The sequence below is a fragment of the Prosopis cineraria genome, unplaced genomic scaffold (assembly GCF_029017545.1).
Source record: "Prosopis cineraria cultivar Desert tree isolate PC_DT_omini unplaced genomic scaffold, ASM2901754v1 PC11, whole genome shotgun sequence".
Lineage (NCBI taxonomy): Eukaryota > Viridiplantae > Streptophyta > Magnoliopsida > Fabales > Fabaceae > Prosopis > Prosopis cineraria.
The window spans coordinates 12781757-12801431 of NW_026555342.1; the positions used below are offsets into that span (position 1 = coordinate 12781757).

Consider the following 19675-nt stretch of genomic DNA (forward strand, 5'->3'; position numbering starts at 1 on the left):
TTTATAATTTTTATAAATTAACCATACAGATTTATTCTATATTGTTCACATTTAAAATAGTTCAGTGTAAATTTATATTATTAATTTATAAAAATTTTAAGAAAAGTAATATTAAATTTGGATTGACCTACTTCAATATTGTTAATAAATGCACTGAATATGCTTCCGAATATATTCTACGTTGTTATGACCAGCTTCCAGAGGCCGAGGGGTATGCACAGAGCAACGCAGAATCAAAAAGCCAATGTAGTGGGCCCAGAAAAGCAGAGCATCTGTACCGTGAGAGGCCGAGTGGGGTGAAGAAGGAACGCGAGAAGCCGCTTTACCCGATCCCTAATTAAAGAAACAGATTGTTTGGAAAAGATGTTTAGTGCGTTAAAAAAAAAAATGAAAGACATTTGATGACAAACAAACTGTTTGCTTTGTATAAAGGATGAAAAAAGATTAAAATCTTAATAATATAATGCAGTAAAATAGTTGTTTTTGAATTTGAATTACCTATCATACTAAAACAAGCACCGATTTATTGTTATCATTATTAATCAGTGTCAAAATAATAAATTATTATTGCTATCATCATCATTATCATCAATATAAGTTTTGCTTCTTCTTCTTCTTTTTTAAAAAAGAAAACATTAGTATCGAATTTCGCTTTTACCTTATAATTTTTTCCGTATGTTCTATTCTTATAATTTCAATAAAATTGAATTACATTTGTTACACAATTTTGCGTAATTTTAGTGTGAAAACACTGAAAAGAAGAGATTAAAAATAAAATTCCATAAAATTACAGCAGCAAATAATTATGTTCCCATGAAAAATACCCCGGATGACTTAAAGAGATTAGGGAGATTTCGCCTCGTTTAGTTATTGATGGTTTGATACACATCGCGCCCTTTTCTTCAAACCTAAAATCTGAACTCAGTTGCCGAAGGCTCAAACCCAAGCTGGCCGTCGCTCACTGCCTCGCACTCACCATATTTTCGTCCATGCTCGCAGTTCGCGTTCTGGTCGTGCTTCTACTTCGTGTGCTTCTTGCCGTCCGTTGCTCGAGTTTCTGACTACTTCATGTGCTTCTCGTCGTCCGCCCCGTGCTTCTGCCTTGTTGCTCCAGGTTTGTGCTTCTGACTTCTTGCCGTCTGTCGTGTGCTTCTGCCATCTTGCTCCACTTGTGAACTGGTATATTTTAATTTTTGTCTCAATGTAAGCTCTGGATACGATTTGAATGGGTTGAATGATTGATTCCTAGCATGCCATCTAAATATATGAACCATTCTTGTTCAATGGGCTGCTCAATCTAATCTAATACTTGCTAAATGATTCGGGTGGATTGAATGATTGATTATTCTGGTTGAATGATTGAGCTTTATTGATGATTTAAGTAGGATCGAAAACTAGTGAAGGGTCTTCAAATCCTATTTCCTTGGGCCTTTTTAAAGACTGTAAAGGCGCTTTTTTCCCCCTCATTTCTTTTTAATTTACGAGGAGAAAGGCATTTCCTTGTCTTGTCCAGTAGTGGTGATCGATAAGAAAGGTCAACCGAAGCACGGACTCCCACTGTTTTTATTCCTACGTAGACACCTCAACGAACTCATGTGGACACTCTGGTTGGCTCAACTCCGTCGAAGTCGGGCATCTTGTCATCTCTCCGGCGTCGTCCTTGTCTCGTATGCCAATAGACTGCAAGAGGAGTTGTTGGCAGTGCGTCCTGATAAGGAATTGATCAGCAACAAAGCTGACTTGAGAGAACTGCTTAACCGCTACTTGAAAGATCTTTCTCGCCACTGATATAAAAGTATTCTATTCCAACTCAAACTGCTGGCAAAGACAGTCCTACTCGCTCTCCTAACTATTTCATCTGGTTTTTGGTTCCTGGTAAGCCATGATAGTTAATAAGTTGGTCTTTAAAAAGGCTTTAGGCTCGGTCAGGCTTATGTAAGGTTCAAGTTTGAGCTAAAAAAAAAAAAATGCCTGACAGGCACAGGCCATAAGCCTTTGTTACAGTCTCTTGCCTAAAGCCTGATCTGGCGTGTTCCCATCCCTAGGCCTGTTCCCCCTCCCCTTGTGTGGCAACTGTTCCAGTTCCCGTTGTCGCCCTGTGCTGTGCACCGTTTATTATTTGATGGGTTATGTTCAGTCTCATTCAATTATTTGACACAATGACCCTATGAGTTCACTTAAATGCAATATTCTCTGCTGTTGAGCTTATCTAGGTGGGGTTGGGGATGTCTATTAAAAATATTTGCTTGAGGATGCCTACATGAGAGTTCAAATATTTTTGTTTTGTGATGGGAAGTGTTACTTGGCAGTGCAATTTTAGTGGCCTTGCAAGTCAATTCAGTAAGGGATTGATTTATAAGTAGTGCCATGGCTCCACAAATGTCACTATTATTTTTATAAACAGCTATTTTTTAATATCTCTTGGTCCTTTGCAGTGCTATTTTCATAATATTTTCTCGTTCACGTATGATTTATACAAATAATTGATGTATACATGGCCAGTGCTCATCTCTGTTGGCTACTGAAATGGTGGTTTTACGTGGTAAAAAATGGACTAGTCTTTATTAAATTTGTCGTTATTGTATAATATTTGAATTTGGTTTACAAATGATGATTTACCATGGTGATGGCGCTATTCTTGGTAGCATAAGTTTGTCTTCTTTCAATTTTGTGTTTATTATATTTATTTTTCAGTTCTCCATATCTGTATGAAGATATGAAACTACAAGTTAGTCTTTAATTTTCATTTAGCCATCACCCGGATCATTCAGCCATGTTGAGTGAGTAAGCGTTGAGGAAATTGGATGGTTGACGGAACTTTTTTGTAACCTCTGCTAACTGGTTAATACTTTCTTATGATTAATAAGGTTTTAAGTTATTGGAATAAACAAATAAGTCTAAACACTCTGTTATACAAGGTCATAGTTCCAAGAATTGTACATTGAAATGAGAAACTGAAACTAGTCTTTTGTCTATTAATTCATAATGCTTTGTACGTATACATTTTCATGCTGCTTAAGTTATTGCTTATTCTTGTCTATCATGCTTTCCTTTTTAATAAACATGCTCCTTCGCATGAAATAAGATTACTACTTGTTGAAGTACTTTTTTTAGATACGTAGTTGGATTTAAACGTTTTGGCGTGTCACATAATTTGCAGGAATTTCAAGCTCTTCGGTTTCATAATGCTGCTAAAATATCATTTTGAAGATGATAATGGCAAAGATAATATCTAGCTTTTGGGGTTCAGTCATATCCACAACTTGATTGTTGTGAAAAACTTATACATCATCTTCCTTTGCAGAGTTTCAAATCTTTTAATATATTTATATCCATAAAAGATCATAATTTCCATGGAAGCTCTAAACTTTCTTTTAGGAGTTTGTCCAGACTTGTCTGTCCCATTAGGTCGATATGGAAAGCAATCATTCGTTATTAGGTCACCTCCACTTCCTTCTCCATCCTTTTGTTCTTCCATTCAGTTCCATAAACCAGCATCTAGTGGAGCCTGTAATAGTATTATCTACAAAGTGTCTTCTAGGAAGAGAACGCAGTGTGGTAGTAATTTAGAACAAGGGGCTGTGACCACAGAGGGTGGCAACACGAGAGCTCAGGTCAGGCCGAAAAGGCTGGCAATTTTTGTCTCAGGTGGTGGATCAAACTTCCGTTCAATTCATGAAGCATCAATTCAGGGATCAGTTCATGGAGATGTCTCTGTTCTGGTTACAAATAAAAGCAGTATGTGATATTTTAAACCTTCATCCTTCTGTACAATAATGTGGGATTTTTGCTTTCCTTAATTATTAGTCCCCCCCCCTTTTTTTGAAAAAGATCACACTCATTAGAGTTTTCTCATTACTTGTGCGTTTCATTCTTTTTGCTCTTTGAGGATAAGGTCATTACTGCAATTAAATGTTATCAACGTGAAAGAAGCTTTGTCCTTTAATGGTGTGCATTGTAAGTAAATTGGATTGCCGTTTTCTTTTTCTTTCCCTTTGCAGACTGTGGGGGTGCAGAGTATGCCAGAGACAATGGCATCCCAGTTATACTATTCCCCAACGATGGACTATCTGCTAGTGACCTTGTTGATACCTTAAGGTCATAACCAATATACAACTTTTTGAGCTGTTAGCTTAATCTCTGGTATTTTAATTCACCGCGCACTGGCATTGATGTTTCTATTTATGGGAGTAACAACTAAGGAATCTCTATGGTTACTATGGGTATATGAAAATATCATCTTTTCTTGATTTGACAAGTTGATTGAATAAGTTGAGTATCCTGATAACTTTTTTATCTATATCCTATTTATAATCTGCAACAACTATTTTGCTATAATATAATATTATGTTTTATATAGATGCTATTTTAGTGTAGTGGACTGTGGACTCCCAGTTAGGCTTATGCTAAATTTTGAAAATTTTTAGTAGCTTCATGCCATTTTCACGTGAAGAAACACTTAGTTTGTCATTTTTGGGACTTGATTGATGTTATGTGACCGTACACAGAGAATAGACTTTGTTTTCTCTTGTTTGCCTTAAAATGAAGTTGGTTAATTATTATGGAGGTAAAGGCAATCTATATTGATGGAGAATACATTCTTCTTAATTAGTTATTGGTAAGTTTCTGAACTTTATTGATATTTTTTTTTTTTTTGACCTGACTGAACTTTATTGATTGAAACATTAGGAAACTAGCAAATACATAATGACGTCCTCTATCAAATTTCTTATTGAACAAGCTTTTCTTACATGGCATTGAATAGTTGTGGACAACTTTTTCTGCATGTGCGTGCAAGTACAAATGGATGCTTCACTGTAGAAAGGAATGAACAATAATTTACCTAAAATGGCAAATGAATGTATTGGTTAGATATGGTGCACGCAAACATGGCTATATCATTAATATATGAAAGATTATCTACATCAGGAGTTTGGAGATTGATTTTATCCTTCTAGCTGGATACCTCAAACTGATACCGGTGGAATTGATCCGAGCTTATGAAAGGTCCATAATAAACATTCATCCATCACTTCTTCCAGCATTTGGAGGCCAAGGCTACTATGGAATGAGGGTACATAGAGCAGTAATTGCTTCTGGAGCGAGGTATGTTTCTTACAAATTATCTCCACCTATGGTCATTGTCATTGAGTACTACACTATATTTGGATCTTGATTATCTTATCTTTGTTTCTCTTATGTATGCTTAGATACTCAGGTCCTACAATTCATATTGTTGACGAACGCTATGACACGGGGCGTATCCTTGCCCAGCGTGTTGTCCCTGTGCTTCCTAATGACACTGCAGAGGATTTGGCTGCAAGAGTTCTAAAGGAGGTAATTGGATCTTATGTCATTGATCCCTGCACCCCTAATAAACGTCGCATTTTGGAGCAACAAGCATCTTTAATCCTGATTCCTGAATGAATTTGATGAAAATTTTTGTTATAAGAAGCTTTCATGATCTTTTAGTCTAGATTTTTAGCTCCCCACCAAAAAAAAAAAAAAATCCAATGGTTGCCAATAACACTGTAGAGAAGTTGGCTTCTAGAGTTCTTACTTCTTAGGTGTCTAATTGGATATTACATCATTAATATCCTGTCCTGTAACAAATGGTAGCATTTTGGAGCAATAGGCATCGTTGATTGTGATAATTAAATGAAATATGATTAACATATCTTTTGCAAGTCTTCATGATATTTTAGACAAGATTAATCTATTATAATTTCATCAGAGATGAAACAATGATCAAATTGATCCCTTCATGAAATTTCACTCTCATTTTGGGTTTTCAAGGTCCCTTAACAACATTGTGAACAAGTAACGTTGCTAATGGCATTTAACGGTTTCATGTGACATTAAATGGGCCCTGTTATTAAATCCATTCGCAAAGTCTGGATTCAGTGATCAGATTGGATAAAATCTGAAAATGAAGGACTGACATGGGAATAGAAGAAACCCGTTAGAGACTAATTTGCCAATATGTATGTCTAGGACCAAAATAAGATTTTGGCTGGCAGGTGGTTTAGTAACTTGAATGTTTTCATGTTTTCACTTGCAGGAGCACCGGTTATATGTAGAGGTGGTCGAAGCCTTGTGTGAAGAACGCATAGTCTGGAGAGAAGATGGCGTTCCCCTTATTCGAAGCAAAGAAAACCCCGATGAGTTCAGCTAAAAAAAGAAGTAAAAACTGCCCCATTTTTGAGGTCTCGAGTCCATCGCTGAAGATCTTCTAATTTCACTTTCATGTTATAACATCACGTTCCACCATTGCTTTTTACAGCAATACGTAACACCTGATGAAATTGTTGCTAATTCGTGGTTTTAGCCTCTATAAAATTTGTAATAATTGACGAAATTAGTGGTGAATAATGATGTTTGAGCATCAGATGGGTTTTGAGGGGCCCTGATTAGAGTTGTGGGATTCTTCTCGTATGTGCCCCTCTAAAAGATGCTGGGCTTTGGACCTACGTACTTCATGGAGAATAACATTAGTCTCACTTCAAATTTTCTTATGCAACAATCCCTTCGTCTTAAATTTCGGAGAATAACATTTGTCTCACTTCAAATTTTCTTATGCAATAATCCTTTCATCTTAAATATAAGAAATTTAAGATGAAGGGATTGTTGCATGAGAATTTAGAGAATGTCTTGAAAAAGCCAGCCTTGTTGAAATCATGTAACATGCTCTGAATTTTACTTGGACAAAAAACAGACACGGTCAATCCTTTGTGATGGTAAAATATTATTTTTATTTATAAGACAATATTAAGAAAACAGAACTTACTTTAGTATTGCTTGGTAAATTATTCTCTTGGCTGTGATATTGTCGTGAGAGATGTGTCGGCCTTAAATTTTTGAAAAATCATTTGTATTTAGCTTTTGATATTTGCATGTCGAGACAGTTTTATAAAAAGAAAGAATTAATAATTTTTACTGCGCTTTTTAAAATGTAAATCAAAATGTTTTAAGATTTTTAGCAACTAAATAAGATAAATTTCTATAGTTTTTGTGGAGTATAATTTAAATGCAACCATGACGTATATAATTGAAATAAAATTATAGGAGTAATTTTTTTATGCCTTTTTCGCAAGTCCTACAAAAGAGCATTAAATTTTTTTAAAAAGTTAAATTGCTCAAAAACTAAATGTATTACAAAAAAAAAAAACAATGTTATTTACTTTTAGAAAAATAACCAAAAAAAGCAGAGAAAATTTCAAGTTTTGAACACAAAAAAAAAGGCAGTAACAAAAATTGAGCATTGATTATTGAATGTAACCCTGCCTCGGATGTCGAAAAGAGATTCTCCGCCTCATGCTCCTGTTATCCTCCGTGTGCCGACCGAAATATTAATCACAGAGTGAGAAATCGTCCTGCGCAGAAGAATGAGATCCACTTCACCAGAAGCGCTTTGCTTTTCTTGATTTATTTGCCCAAGTATGTTGCAACTTTATCAGTTTTCTTTTTATATATTTACCTTTTGATTTTGTCTTATCTTTGAGTTTTGCGTGTCTATTCACTTTGCCATCGCTTATTACTTTATTGTTTTGTAATGAACAATGATGGTGATCGTTGATCCTCCTATAAAATTTACGGGTTTTTTTTAATGATGTGATTGGCCCCTTTTGTTTAGAGAGAAACAAAAATTGCTAAGATTGAACTTCATTTCGGGCAAATTTGGTATAATTGAACTGGGGCAAGATTGTGTGCTCTTCTCACTCCCCCTGCCCCTTGGGGGTGTGTTTCATTTGAAAAAAAAAAAAAAGGATTTCTCAATGAGCAGAAGCAATTAAGCACCAGTTGTGGTTGAAGGCTGTTAGCAATTATCCATTCGACGTGTTATTGTAAAGTGTAGTGGGCATTGCAGAACTCGCCTTGGTGTTTTCTTTTCTTTTGGCTTTCGTGATATTAGTTCAGGGTTGGTCGATCTAACTAAGAGTTTTAATAATCCATGATCCTTTTTGATTTATGTGATGATCTATGGTTAAGGATCCATGTTTGTGGCTTCGTCTCTTAGGTGCATGTGCAAAATTCCTGCATATCAGAGGGCAAATTTTCTAATATATAGGTTGGATGTTTGTAATTTGAATCCAATAACCTCATTCTATTAGCTGTTTTTGTTCCTGTGTTGTGAGGAGTTTTGCGTTTTCTTGCTTGCTTATTATCTACAAAGTGAGTGTTAGAAGATAGTGACAAATTTGTACTCATATAGTTGCTTTACTGACATAAGATCTGGGTGATGTTACCTAAATATTCTGTTGATAGGGGTGCTCCATGCTGACCCTTCATGTTGACTTGACTTGAAATGTCTATCATAATTTGCTTATTGACTAACGTGTTGGTTGGTGTGATGTTGAATTACTTGCATCATTTTAAGTTTTAGCTTTCATTGGATTGACGTGCTGCCTTATGGTTTGCAGAATTTTCAAACTCTGCAGCTTCAAAATTCTGTTAAACAAATTGTCAGGCTGTAGAGGAGAATGGCAGAGACGATATCTAGCTTCTGGGGTCCAGTCACATCTACCATAGAGTGTTGTGAAAAAAATTATGAACGTTCCTCCTACATTGCAGAATTTTATAACACATTATCCAACATTCCAACCATCCTTTTGGCACTTATTGGTCTTATAAATGCTGTAAGACAACGTTTTGAGAAAAGATTTACTGTGCTTCATTTATCCAATATGGCACTTGCCATAGGAAGCATGCTGTACCATGCCACACTGCAACGTGTGTAAGTATTGGTCCCCAAAATCCCTTCAACGGTTGAAGTTAATTGATGCTGGTTGTTGGCTCGTTTTGTGCACTTTAGAGTTACTTTGTTGCGTCCAATAAGTTTGGCAGGTTAGAAATATTTTTTGATTAATTGAAGAAATTAAGTCCTAAGATGCTTAAGGGATATATGTATAACACCCTTTATTTTTGGTTGTGTGTATATATGTAGAAACAGACCCTGGCTAAAAGTTGCTATTGGAAATTATTGAAACAGACCTTTTTGTTTTTGGGAAGGGCGCTCTTTTCAACAAAATTATGGAAAGTTGACGAGTTATTGGCATTGCTATACAATGGTCATAATTATTTTTTTATTATAATTTGGACTTACGAGTTATTTTTCGGCCTTCCATCATTAAGACAGTGACTTCTTAATTTTTTTGGGGCCACATAGTGACTTCTTTTTAATATGAAGTTTTAAATTTTGGAGCATTAGCTGGAATAATAAGTTCCTTAACATACGATGGATCCATAAAAGGTTAAAAGCTTAAAATAGGTTATCTTTCAGTTTTCCTGGCTGAGTAGGAACTTTGAAAGTTTATACATGATGAGTGGATGTATCCAACTTGTGTCCTGGTGATGCAGTTGTTTGATGGAGCGGACCCACCCCAATTTCATTTCCAAATTTACTGACATAGGATGTAAAGTATGGATCTTGTGTGTATAAATCTTTGAGTGCTTGCTCCGGCTCATTATGGCAACTTTTCTTCTTCATTTGTTGAATAATTGGACTAGGCTGTTAGGTGTGTGTCTATGATAAGAATGTTTCTTCTTTTTGTTTAATTTGTCAATTAGTAAGTAAATGTTTGCTTGGGATCACTATTTATTCATCTCATTTTGAACTTTAATTTAGGCAACAGCAGAGCGACGAAACTCCTATGGTATGGGAGATGCTTCTGTACATGTACATCCTCCATTCGCCAGATTGGCATTACCGCAGTACAATGCCCATCTTCCTCTTCCTATATGGAGCTGTTTTTGCCATTGTCCATTCAGTGGTCCGTTTGGGTATTGGCTTCAAAGTGCACTATGTCATTCTTTGTCTCCTCTGCATTCCGAGAATGTACAAGTATTACATCTACACTCAAGATGTATCTGCCAAGCGGCTTGGAAAGCTATACATTGCTACTCTTGTGTTAGGCAGTTTGTTTTGGTTTGTTGATCGTGTTTTCTGCAAGGAGATATCCCGCTCCCCCTTTAACCCACAGGGTCATGCTTTGTGGCATGTCTTCATGGGTTTCAATTCCTACCTTGCAAACACGTTCATGATGTTTTGCCGTGCTCAACAGCGTGGGTGGTCTCCAAAAGTTGTCCATTTAATGGGCATTTTACCTTATGTGAAGATTCAGAAACCAAAAACCCAATGAGAGAACTTGAAAGGAGAAGATGAAAGCTTCTCCATCATCATACATTTTGGCAAAAGCTAAGTCTTTAGCAAGCTATGTTTCATGCTCAATTTTTTTGTTTCTGTTTTAGGTTGTCTGAAATGATGATTGATTATTTATATATTTTGTTGTAGAAGTAGGACATGTGCCATATTTATGTGGTCATACTCATATTTTCTTCAGCCTGGAGTATTCCTACTTTTAAAATTGCTTTGACAACAAAGACCTTTGTTTTGCTGTACTGGATGTTGTTGGACATGAGATTAACCCCTCAATATTCTACTTGTAATGGATTTTGACTTTACTAAATTTTATGTGTAGCTCTTTAGAAACTCATGCGGTTGTGTTGGTTTTATTCGGAATTTTTCCTTCGCGTTAGCAGTTTTAGTTTGGACAAAACTTAGCTGCTGCAGTTTTGACATTTTTTTCAATGACATTTTTTTCAATCAGATTCTCTAATTATAGTATAGTACGTGGATATGGAAAACTTGATAGCAAACACCCAAGTATGTGCACCTTAATTCTGTTCTTCCGGTGGGTAGGACATTATGTATCTGTGCCTTCTGCCTTGTAGTGATCTGACCTGTCACTATTGTGATGCTTTTAAAAACCATCTTTAGTCCGGTTTTATCCCATTGGAATTTTGATTCGTACTTTCTTCAAGCTTTAACCTTCAGCATAAACTCTTCTTTCCCAGGCATAGCATAAACTTTTGTGGGGACTCATTGGTAGCAGAGTTTCTTAGTTGGACCTTAAATTATTTATGCCCTGTGAAGTGGCACTTTGCTAATTGTACAGATATTTTATTGCAGCTTGGTAATATTCTTGTCGGGAGAAAATTCAAAACCTTGGGTTATGATTATTATCCGAATGGGGATTCCTACTTACTGTTTATTTGCAGGATAATTTGCTTTATTTATAGCTGCACAAGAGATCGAAGGTTATGTTTTGCATAATGTAATTTATGAATGATGGTGAATAAAATTTAACCTTTTATTTCTTTTGGCCCAAGGATAAATGTATATTTCAAGATAGTGGTGTTCTAACGAATTTTGTTTGATATTCATTGGTGAGGGGTCAGGGAATGTATGTACCTACGAGACGAAGCCTTTGAGTAAATCACCATTCTGTGGCATCAGCTTCTGACCGTAGGAGAAAGTACCCCCACCCCCGAAGAAAAAGAAACGCGCGCTATTGAGTACAGTACAATTAGGCAAGATGATCTGTTTTTGGGGGGGGGGGGGGTGGGGAATTTTGGACACGTTTCAAGGGAATTATACTTTGGGTCTTGGACGTAATTCTTATTGACAATTATGACATACCATATTAACTGTTTATTCTAGTAAGGATAAAATTGATGGTAATTTTTTGAAAAATTATACTTATGGCCCCTAAAAAAGAATTTATTAACAAAATATTTCATAAAATTCACAAAATATTCTTAAATTTTAAGTTTTGTACATTTACAACTTGACAAAAGATATTTATAATTGAGTAATGGGCATTGATAATTTATAGAGGAAATGATAATGTGTAATAGTAAGTTATAAATATTCACTATCATGTTGTAAATATAAAAGATTTAAAATATGAAAGTATTTGGTAAATTTTTTGTGTCCTTTTGGTAATAAATTATCTTTTGTGGAACTTGAGTGAAATTTTTCCTAATTCTTTCATGAGAGATCCAAAATGTCATATTTCTCTCGTCCATTTTCCCTAGGAATTCAAGACCAGTAGAACCCACTTGTCAAGGATTCATACGTATATTCACCACATCACTAAGAGTGATGAAGAGCAAGAGAATCCAAATTTTACTTCTGATGGAAAACATGTATCATTCGCTGTAATAGATTATCAAAACGATGTCAAAATGCAGTAGATTATTTTCGATGCTCCAAAACTTGGGAAGTTTTGAATTTATAACCCAATCTTCTTGCAAGAATATAAGATATATTTTACAATTCAATATTACAATGTTGCCTCGTGTAAGGTCATACGTCATAACTGAAACTCCATGAAGTATTTCCCTCCGAATTTATTACAGATTTTCGACTCTTGGTCGAAATTCAAACGCGTTCTGAGATTCTGAATCATTGGTTTTCTATACCAGCGACTTTTAAATGGCATGCCCATATCACCGTAGTGTACGATTGGCCAAGAGGAGATATTATAATGGTCACAACTCACGGTAAACTGTACACATCTTGACACCTACCTCAAGCTTCTGAATCTTTTCAATCATATATTGGCTAGCACTTATAACTTCGATTTCACAGTGTGGAGCATTCTAAATTTGATCTAGGACTGCCCAACGATCTTCCCTTCCAACATTTGCCCAAGCCTCAGATACAAAGCTTCTTGTTCTTCAAAGGATAGGTTCATTAATATCTGAGGCAATCATCACCGTTAGAATTGCATTTGTCAAATGTTAAGCTTAATGGAAAGGAAAATCATGATATAGTTGACACAATTACCTGATCCAGAACCATTTCAACTGACAAACTTTGAGGCACAACAAATGATTGATGATAGATATATGCAAAAACAGCCATCAACATCTACAGTGGAAAAAGACAGCAAAAAATTGATTAACAAGGAAGACTGAACTATTTGACAATCATCAATAAGCAAAAGAAACCAAACTATTCACAAGTCATGAACAATATGGTTCTTCTCATGCCCATTTTAGTTTCTTATTCTTTTGAAAAGGGAAGAACGTGAATAGTAAAATAAATGAATCAATTCTTCTGATGTATAGTTTAACTAGAGGCAACAAATAAGCCAATGCTTAGTCATACATTCAACCAAAATACTTCTTACATAATGACATCAATGCATCCTTCTATTCTTGACAGCGTGCACCTAACATCCCTACTCACTACCCAACAAACCACTTCATAGACTATTATCAATGCCAAATGTTCATTGATCATGAAAGGATCCCAGAATGTTTTCGAGGATAAACAAAAATAATTGATAAGGTTATCTTTCAATCTGCACTTTTACTTACTGCTCAAGTGCTCATGATAATCTTCACAGTTAGTTCTTTCTGTTGGATTATTTTTTAGGGGGAACTAGGACGCAGGATGAAACTGGGCAAGCTAAGCCTAAATCTAGTTTTCGAATTGTGAAATAGAAAATATCTACTCAGGCAGAAGGGGTACGTACGTTGTTGAATGTGTTATCAGTATTGTGTGGATGTGCTATATTCAAATAATCAATACTCTACCTGGCAGTCCATCCTGTCAGTAATTCCACCATGTCCCGGGATACTATCACCAAAATCCTGCAGAATTGAAGAATACAGAGAAGAACGATTAATACAAGTTACCAGAAAATAATATTTGCTCATTTGCTGCATTACAAAAGCACCAAATCCAGACCTTTATTTTAAAAGCTCTTTTGAAACCACTTGCAAAGAAACCACCAAAAGGTGCAATAATAGAAGCAAATAAGCCAATACAGAGTGCATGCCATTGAACTGGTAGGATGGATATCTCTTTCCAAGGAAACTGCACCAGATTTGTCAGAGTCGATTAGAGATTGTGGATTGGCATCTCATAATTACACCATAATAATCAGATTTATAAGCTGAAATGGCATGTAACAGATATGAAATTTAACCTTCAGTAGTAGCTCAAAGATCCAAGGTAAACTGCAGAAACATCAATTTCAGGTGAAATCATCCATCTACTTTGGGTTATTAGCAAACACCCTCAACTTTCAAAACCAAAAATTTCTCCCTGAACTATCTCCCTTCAGAATCTAGATCTTTCTATCAGTTCTCTGTTAACATCACTGACCAATATTCCACTTTAGACTCCTTCATTTGTCACTTTGCATGCTCTTATTGGTTAGCAACTAAAATACAGTGGTTAAAATATTAAAATAAGGGTTGTGAAAGAAACTAAACATTTGAGTTGACAGGGTTTAAGGAGAGCTAGCAAGAGGCTCTAAATCCTCAAGGAAAATATTCCAAGGGGGCATTTACCATTTTCAACAGTGGACGGATGCTGGTGTTGTATGTTGGGAAAAGAGAAGGAGGGGGGGTATTTGCATTCTCCCCTTTATTTTAAGGGGAAGGGGAGGCACGCATAACATTTTTAGCCTATGCGAACTAAAAGAATTCAAATGAACTTCCAAGGAATAACACTATAAAATTTTCAAAACCTATAAGTTAGAGGTTCACGGAAATTACAGAATAAATATTGGTTGTATTAACCCACGAACAGATTGCTGCCAAATTAACTGATTTTATAGAGGATAACATTCTAACTCAATATCATATATCCTGCACTGTAGACTGCTGAGCAGAAATCGTTGAGTTACAAGAATTTTCATGCTGAATATCAAATACTTACAAAGAGAGCAATCCATCCTGGTAAGGCAAAAGGCTCTGGTTTAAAAAGTGGGCCAGGGTCACATTGAAGCCAACCAGTTGACAAATCCTGCACGTTATTCCCAGGGAGATAAAACCAAGTTACTTGAATGTTGAATAATGCCCTATCAATGAACCATGGTCTCTTAAGGAGCTACCTTCCTAGGACATGTTAGCCACTGAGAGTGACCCATGAAGTTTGCTAGCTGCAAAAGGAGATTTGTAGAATTACATTAATGTCTGTTCGTACAACTTCATTTCTGTACACATCGGGACAGATGTACTATTAAATTAAGGAGAGCCTACATGTCTTTTCCTTTTTCATAACCACATGCATATAAATATGAATTGATATAGCTAAGTGCTCAAGAGGTTTTTACTCTTTTTTCTTTTCGGTCCAGAAGAAACAAAAAGGGTTTAATATATCAGAAAAGACCATTTATAAGGGATCCCCAATAGTATACTTTGTATGCTGATAATAATACATCATACAACTTTCAACTGACTCATGAGAACCTAACAGTAAGGACATTAGATTTAGGTCCTCCACAATAAAAAATAACAAACCAACCGAAAAGGCAAGGGGAATGAATTGTGAAAACAGAATAACAGTTAGTGGATGCAGAAAAGCAAGGGCAAGCAACACAAGTTTGTTTCAAGTATTTTTTTTACACCACTTGCGACTTAAGAATGATGAGTGCATTGTGCCAACTGTAGACCCATCAGCAACACCAAACATCATCAACATTATCATGCACTTAATTGCTACAACTTTCGCTACAACTTTCACAATCAAGCTTTTGTATAGCTCATTTAGGCTTTTGCAACCACATATATTTTGATTGAATGAAATTTACATTATTTCGTAAGTAATTCTGGTTAGTTGAACACCTCTCCCTCCAAAAGGGGGAAAATCCATCTTCATCACAAAATTAATGGAAGTCAAGCTCACCAGAAATGCAGAGATGATAGTCGTAACTGATGCCCCAATAAAACCTTCCCATGTTTTCTTTGGAGATAGCTTTATCAGAGGGGTTCTTCCAAAGAAGAAACCAAAGATATAAGCAGCGATGTCATTAATGACAATAAGGGAGGCTGGAAGAAGAAACCTGCATTATGAGCCCACTTCTCAGAGAAAACAAGCAAAATGTTAAGCAATAAAGTATTTCATGGTCAATTCCAAGAATCCAAGTATACGAAGTCTTAAAGTCACCAAAGAGAAACTGTGAAAAATTAAACATTACCACACAAAAAAACAAATTAATGTGGGCCATTCAAAATGAAGAGCCAATGTCGCCTGAAAACAATCCAAGCAAGGAAAAGGAAATGTATTGGCCTGCTCAAATGAGGAGGGAGAGGGCTTGGAGGTATACTAAAAAAAGACTAATCCTATGCAAACAAAAAGTACCAATTGACAAAATTTTCTCAATCTATAAGCTTTATCTTTTAACCCAACAGGCTTCATTGTCGCCTAATGACAATCTCAACCACCAGATCCCAATATTGCAACCAGAATCTCAACAGGCTTCAGATAGACTATAACAACATAAATAACTTCAAATGATCCCAATATTGCAACCAGAATACCAGAAAATATTTTTACTCATTCACTGGTTAAGTGCAAATCAAACTGAATGACATCCAGAAATTATTTTGTTTGAAGCAGTTCTTCATATTTTAAACTCAATGCCCCTTCATAGTTCATACCAAAAAGGAGAAGTTCAGACCTGAAGATATTAACTTAAACTAATTTCTTACTTTTTTCACATTGGCACCTTAATTTATTCGTTAAGCACACATGAAGATACATCCTTGCTCAAGTCCTTGCACTCTCTCTTAAAAAGTTAAAATATATACACCATTCGGCATCAATAACCTGTCCAATAATTGTCCAAAGCAGGTCAACTTAAAACTATAATGTAAGGAATAAATGACATTTTAGTCAATCAAGCTCTCAAAAAATTGTCCTTGTGGATAAAGAGTGTCAGCAGCCATCAAGTAAATATCATGAAAAAGACAATTCAAATGTAACCCAGAGTAATTATGAATATATTTTCAAAATACTCATTAGTTCCCTCAGATAGACCATATTACCAGAATATTCCTTCAAAAATGTTTGCCACGGTGAAGGAGGACTGCGTAAACACAACAATCAGAATCATATGTGTCCAGGCATACTGACCAAATTGATACTTGTACATCTTCTTCTTTAATGTGAGAATGAACCACATAAATCCTGAGTTCAGTCATGGAAAGGGAGGAATATCAAAATGTTAGCATCCATGCATTGACAAGCAATGGCAAGTAAAACAACAATCTTCAAATAACTACCAAGAAATATATCAAGCATTTGATAGACCTTGCCCTAGCAATCAAGATTTCAAAGTTAACGTGTGCATGTTACCTGCAATGTACAAGGAGTAGCAGATGGCCATATGATATTTTACAAGGCTGCTCACGAGCTGATATAAAACTTTGTCTAAGGTCACTGTGTTAACAAGGCGTTGACTCAGAATACGCCCATATACAAACAACATCGCAGTGAAGAAAAAATGCCTGCAAAAGTTCAAAAATAAATCAATACCAATCAAAAAGAAATAAGCAATACGTCATTCAATAATTAGTAAAAGCTGGCTTTTCAATTACTAGCTCTTTTTATGAAAACAAGTAACACTATTATGAGGGAAAAGAAAAAGTGGAAAATACCAATTCAAAAGCCTAAATCCTGGCAGCTGCCTATCTTCATGAGCTCTTCTGAGTAGATTGAAGAGCTCTCTTGCCATAAAGATCTGGATGACAATAACCATGGCTGTAATGTAGAGGTGACCCATGTAGATGGTTAACACAAAGCCCCCAATCATCCAAAGGGTTGAGCAAGTGCGGATCCACATGGACTTGTATTTGTTCTTGTCATGAACAAGTAAATGGTTCCCATTTGCTTTGCTAATTTCTGTATCAGCCTGAGATAAAGATGTTATCAATGAATCATTCCCAAGTTTACTAAATTTTTCAATAGAAATTGAGCCTCGATTCTCAAATCAGTCACCTTCCAGTGATTGTTTTCTCCAATTATAATTCCTAGACAATTTTCAAGTTCCATCTAAATGATAGGATCACCTAAGCATAGATGGAACCATTTCCAATATGAATGCCACCATTACACTAAAGTGACAAGTAAAATATTTAAATAGCTAACCTCATTTGAACGTTTACGATGCCTACTTCGAATTGTCGGAGATGAAACAGCACTAGTATTAGTATCCTTATCCTTCTGCATAGCTCTTCAATCAGATATTAGCCAGTTGGAAACAGTGCAAAAGGGACATGTGAAGCACGGGATGTAGACACCTGCAAAATTGATGGCATATACTCTTTTGGTTTACAGAAGCATTATTCCCAAAGCAATGTATTATCTATTAATTAGACTAAAGTAAACGTCCCAGCAGGCCTGTTTAATTAGTCAACTTCACCAAGTGAAAGACTTGACAATAAAATCTCAAATCATATGGCAAATCCTAAGGTAATTGAATGTCCAGGAAGGGATAAAAGGGAAAACGTCAAGCCTCTAACTGTAATAGTTGAGCTGGCTAAGTGAATGTTTTGCAAATGAATCTTCCTTTGCCATTTCCATCCTATAGAGAGCTAGATTCTTCCACATACCTCTTGCATATTTAACCACCGTTATATAATTCACCGTCTCATTCCTCAACTGTGATAATCTTCTTTCAACACCATGGCATCTATATAAGCAGAGCCTCAAGGATAACAAACGATCCTAATTTCAACATGTAATTACTCAACCACCTTATCAACCACAACTTTGCCCCACCACTTACTCTATACTTCCTGCATCATACAGCATGGTACCATAGCTAACATTTAGCGAATGCCTAATGTGTACCTTTGAATTCTAGGTATCCTCAATGACACAAAACTTGTGAATGGTGACCATTATTAGCTCTATAATTGCAAGAGTGCACTGGCACAGTGCTGATCCTTAATACTAATCCAGATGCATAGTTGAACCAAAAGGAACATCTTCATAACTACTACATAAATAGTACTAGGCAAGTTTGGCTACTGAATGCACCTAAAGATGCCCCTCACGAGTTATTTAAATTTACCCACCCGATGTTACCATAATAAAATTAGATATTGATGCCCAAAACCTCCATTAAGTCGTCTTACGTGGTACCTACAACTTCCTAATCTTGAATAACCACTCCGCTATTAAATTCAGTAACACAGAACCTTATTTCCAGAAATGAATAGACATAGCCAACATATAACGACTTCTACATTTCCCCAAGTAATTCGGATTTAGGCTTGAACTTCAATATCAGTCAGTACCGTTCCAGTCCCCAACTCCCCACTCCTTCCCTTCATACTGAGTTCAAGTATCAAACAAAACCAAACGTTCAAGATTTTTCAAGAAGCTTAACGGATTAGCATCCGGTAACTCACCTCCAAGAAATGCGTACGACGAATATAAAATAAAAACAAGTGGGAAAATAAATACTGACGAATTTCAAAGAATAAACAACATTCAAGGCAGGAGTCTAGATTTAAAATCAGGAACAGTTGTTTCAAGTTAAATTTCAATCAGAGGTGAAGTACTCGAACCATAGGATCAAACCAGGCAGAGAAAATGCAAGAAAAAAATATCGACAGATGAAATATCTAAGAAGGTAGCGAATGAGTGAGAAATCGTGAAGGCACAAAACCTGGTTTGATTCTGCTCAGAGGAGGAAGTGTATGAAAGACAACAAAAAATGAAAAACTGAAGAAGAATAGCAAGCGAATAGGAACAATAATAGAGGCCGAAGAAGCAAAAGGCAAAACGAACGACGAAGCCTTCTTTACTAGAAAATTAGTTGCTGATTAGGCCAAAAAAAAACAAGCAAAGAGAGAAAGAAAATTAGTTGCTGTGCAAGCGAAAAATAATAATTGAAGAGAATAATGCCAAATTAAATTATATATATTTTTCACTGAACTTTATTAAAGTTATTCCATTTTTATTTTGAAAATAAAAAATAGGTTTATGAAATTAAAGCGTGGCATAACATTTTGTTTTTTAAAAAATAGATGTTTAAAAAATACAGCGAATTTTATTTTTAACAAAATATTAGAAGGTATAATT

General features: G+C 35.7%; 3 protein-coding genes across 5 annotated transcripts; 2 read left to right on the forward strand and 1 right to left on the reverse strand.

Annotated features, from left to right (window-relative positions):
* Positions 1-863: 863 nt before the first annotated feature.
* LOC129284979 (phosphoribosylglycinamide formyltransferase, chloroplastic) lies at positions 864-6523 on the forward strand. Its single transcript, XM_054920503.1, has 6 exons — positions 864-1114; positions 3161-3738; positions 4002-4098; positions 4930-5106; positions 5211-5337; positions 6062-6523. The coding sequence occupies exons 2-6, from the start codon at positions 3354-3356 to the stop codon at positions 6173-6175; spliced, it is 900 nt and encodes a 299-aa protein (XP_054776478.1). The 5' UTR covers positions 864-1114; positions 3161-3353; the 3' UTR covers positions 6176-6523.
* Positions 6524-7265: 742 nt separating this feature from the next.
* LOC129285103 (alkaline ceramidase) lies at positions 7266-10491 on the forward strand. Of its 3 annotated transcripts, none has more exons than XM_054920655.1 (3): positions 7266-7437; positions 8421-8734; positions 9626-10491. In XM_054920655.1, exons 2-3 carry the CDS (start codon positions 8481-8483, stop codon positions 10137-10139), a joined length of 768 nt encoding a protein of 255 aa, XP_054776630.1. In that variant the 5' UTR covers positions 7266-7437; positions 8421-8480; the 3' UTR covers positions 10140-10491. The 3 variants fall into 3 exon arrangements, with proteins under 3 accessions (XP_054776630.1, XP_054776631.1, XP_054776633.1); XM_054920656.1 differs by lacking the exon at positions 7266-7437 and adding an exon at positions 7652-7918; XM_054920658.1 differs by lacking the exon at positions 7266-7437 and adding an exon at positions 7937-8068.
* Positions 10492-12058: 1567 nt separating this feature from the next.
* Positions 12059-19418, reverse strand: LOC129285935 (phosphatidate cytidylyltransferase 2). The gene is made up of 12 exons (XM_054921924.1): positions 19260-19418; positions 17732-17883; positions 17242-17495; positions 16940-17091; positions 16630-16771; positions 15488-15644; positions 14694-14741; positions 14519-14605; positions 13541-13669; positions 13387-13443; positions 12632-12715; positions 12059-12545 (listed from the first exon to the last, which is right to left on the reverse strand). Exons 2-12 carry the CDS (start codon positions 17810-17812, stop codon positions 12456-12458), a joined length of 1281 nt encoding a protein of 426 aa, XP_054777899.1. The 5' UTR covers positions 17813-17883; positions 19260-19418; the 3' UTR covers positions 12059-12455.
* Between the last annotated feature and the right edge of the window lie 257 nt (positions 19419-19675).